General features: G+C 41.8%; 1 protein-coding gene across 3 annotated transcripts in view; it reads right to left on the bottom strand.

The window, feature by feature from the left end:
* epha7 (eph receptor A7) overlaps positions 1 to 2,479 on the bottom strand; it is an 80,015-nt gene extending 77,536 nt beyond the window's left edge. For all 3 annotated transcript variants that reach the window (XM_063222884.1, XM_063222883.1, XM_063222885.1), the window contains exons 1-2: positions 2,323 to 2,479; positions 822 to 886 (exon numbers count right to left, since the gene is read on the bottom strand). In XM_063222884.1, coding sequence (XP_063078954.1) covers positions 822 to 886; positions 2,323 to 2,416 — 159 coding nt within the window. In that variant the 5' untranslated portion in view covers positions 2,417 to 2,479. The remainder of the gene's footprint in view (positions 1 to 821; positions 887 to 2,322) is intronic.
* Positions 2,480 to 3,119: the final 640 nt, after the last annotated feature.

Genomic DNA, 3,119 nt, shown 5'->3' on the forward strand with positions numbered 1-3,119 from the left:
CTTGTATATAAGAAGAAAGAAAGAAAGAAAGAAAGAAAGAAAGAAAGAAAGAAAGAAAGAAAGAAAGAAAGAAAGAAAGAAAGAAAGAAAGAAAGAAAGAAAGAAAGAAAGAAAGAAATGTGGTAATGGCTGAACTGAAATGTAGGCCATCTGTCCGTAGAATAAGTTGATAGTGATTGATAGTTGAAGTTTTCAAAAGGTTTCTTCCCAAACTTAGATGAAGAACATGAACTTTCAAACATACATACTAAATCATTGCAAAAAACCCCCCCCCCCCAAAAAAAAAAACAATATTGACTTAGAACCTTTAGAACAGTGTCAACTGTGCATTTATAACAACCACAAGTGCATTTAAATTGCATATATCTCACAGCCCTTTCCAAATAGTCTGGTCGATACAGGCCTATATGATGCCACGTTTGAAATAGGGGAATAAAACATTGATAATAGAAATCAGACCATTCACAATATGACATAGGAGGCTACGCTATGCATATTGAGTGAAATGCAGCATATAGGCCTAGTAATAACATTGCAACTAAAATTATGTCATTGGCGATGCTCTAATTCCAAATACTGCGACTCCCATTCACACTGTTTTGTACTCAAAACACGTTCCGGAATCCTACTTATTTTCTTCCTCTGCCATCCGGGTGAGTTGTTGTGGAATGAGTCAGGCTCCGACCTCGGCTATGTCGAGCAATTGTAACCTCCGGTGCTACCGTGCCCTTGCAAGATGGCCTGCTGATGGTGACAAAATAAGTGCACAACTGCACGGGCCCGCACTCAGACGAATGAACTTTCCAAAGTTGTCAACTTACCCCACTCGGTGGAGACGAAATCCATTCCATGTCTGTTTGTTGCGCCTTAGAATCCAGTAGGAGAACTGCCGGTGAGAGTGAACGTATACATGCCATTAAACATTTCTAAAAAGTCATGACAACAACACAGTGACATAGTTTTGACGGGAGTGTGAGCACAAGTCCGCATTCTTCAGAATAGCCTGCTGATAAACAAGTAATGTTGAAGAAAACAGCTAGGTTTAATCCACTTCATATGTTGTTCGTAACCTATTCTACCCAAATAAAAACTCGCCGTCATTGCTGTATCAATTATGTCAAGTCTACAGGAGAAGTCAGTACATTTAAGCGACAAGGTGGCGGCTGAATGTTTAAGCCGGTGCCGTGTTCGACATGTTGCATTTGGCTAGATTTCAGTCTTCGCAATGTGCCCGATTGTGTGGGTTATTTGAAGTAACAGTCGTCACGGGCTATACGTCCTGGGAGTCGTAATCTGACATCGATGTGTAGCACATTAATCGTAACGTTCCAAGCGCAGCGTGAGAATTCGTGCCACCATCCAACGCTATCTCACAATGACCTACGATCGGGTAGAAATTGATCGAGAATTTATAGTAGTCCAATTATCGACAGTGCACTCACATTAATTTGTCACAACCCGTGAAACATGTCATCATTACATGACACTGCACTTGGCTCGTTAAGTCGACCAGTAGCCTATAGCCTAACCAACCCAGCTAAAATCGCGTGCACCCCCAAAAAGCCTATAGACCTAAAACCATGTGTTTTCATATGCAGAGCACGTCCATTGTTTTCTAGTTATTTCATATTTTTGTATAGTCGTGGTGGCAATTGGAATAAACATGGGACAGATGAGTTGACGACAATACATTGTGCGTAAAGACGCGTTTATCGGTGCCTTGCCGTCAGCAAAGTTTGATTTGTGATACTGCATTTAAAGTTATTTAGGCTATTAAATCAAATGCATGTCGCCCGTTAGTTCTGTCTGCACCAAACTGTAAGTGATTTTGAATAAAACGGCGGTGTCTGGATCGGCCATAGCCTATCACGCCACGGGGCGACTATCCAAAGCAAATTAATGCTTTATTTTCTGTTTTATACCCCACCGTTAAACTACCAGAACTACTGAACTGACAACAGCTAAGCATGTTAATATTTTAGGAATTACTAAAAAGCACATAATGACTGAGCCAAAAAAGAAAACTTTAAAGCTGTTTTTTTCTTTTACTCTCGTACTGTCAGACACATCTTTGGCGTATCCGATACATAAAAATAGACGGGTTTCATGCCGACGTGTGTGCGCCCGAAGCGGACGCCTTCCTTTTTATTCTGACGTGAAGGTCTGTTCTGTTCACTGGCAATATAATGTATGTGTTCTCTTATTGCCAGATTTAGCCCTTCTGTCCACAGCAGGGAGACGCTGGCTTCACCCGTCAGTGTAACTGATTCTTTTTGCGGGATGCGACCATGAGATGCAAGCGCACGAAACTTTAGCTCTTACCTTCTCTCGAATTCTGTGCTATTCCAGTGTTCACAAAGCAACACAAATGAAGGCAAAATATCGTCCATGAACACAGAACTGAAGTCGAAACCATCGTGCCCACTGGAAGTTAGGTAGAATACGCTTTTCCTCCGCCGCGCTCGCTTCCCATTGACGACGTTCCTCCAGCACTGTGTGAACAAAATAATCGTTCCACAGTCAAATAGCGGCGGCGGGCGGGGGCGGAGACTATACTTTCTGGTGCCAGTCAACAAAATAGACATGGGGAAAGTCCACATCAGGTAGGCTGTAGAAACTCCACCGTCGACCAATGAGAAACTCCGAAAGGCGGGATATCAGCCAAGAAGAAAGTGCCTAAAATAAACACTTGATACAGATTAGCGGAAATCACTTCAGTGATAAAGCTGTGAACTTCATAACATGCAACGGGTTTTAACCCAAATTTCTTGCTGTGGTATCCTCAGTTTCTAAAAGCCCATGATTTCCTCCCATCAGATAGGGACCCTTTTCTCCAACTAAATCACAAAGGAGATGAAAAAGAGGACCTGCCTTAAATGAAGCACATTAGCCGTCTTGGTTACAGTATTGAGTCTGCTGCTTTGTAATTGAAATGTAGTAATTTCAAATTCTTTGTATGACCAGTGCATGTAAAGAAATTGACAATAAAACCCACTTGACTTGACTTGACTTGACTACGATGGCATTTGATACTCCACTGTAGCCTAAAGACTAATAGCCTACAGGTTGAAAGCCCTCTAGATCTAGGCTCCTAGATTACAGCCTGTGATGATATTTAT

The sequence above is a fragment of the Engraulis encrasicolus genome, chromosome 18 (genome assembly GCF_034702125.1).
Source record: "Engraulis encrasicolus isolate BLACKSEA-1 chromosome 18, IST_EnEncr_1.0, whole genome shotgun sequence".
In the NCBI taxonomy this organism is placed as follows: domain Eukaryota; kingdom Metazoa; phylum Chordata; class Actinopteri; order Clupeiformes; family Engraulidae; genus Engraulis; species Engraulis encrasicolus.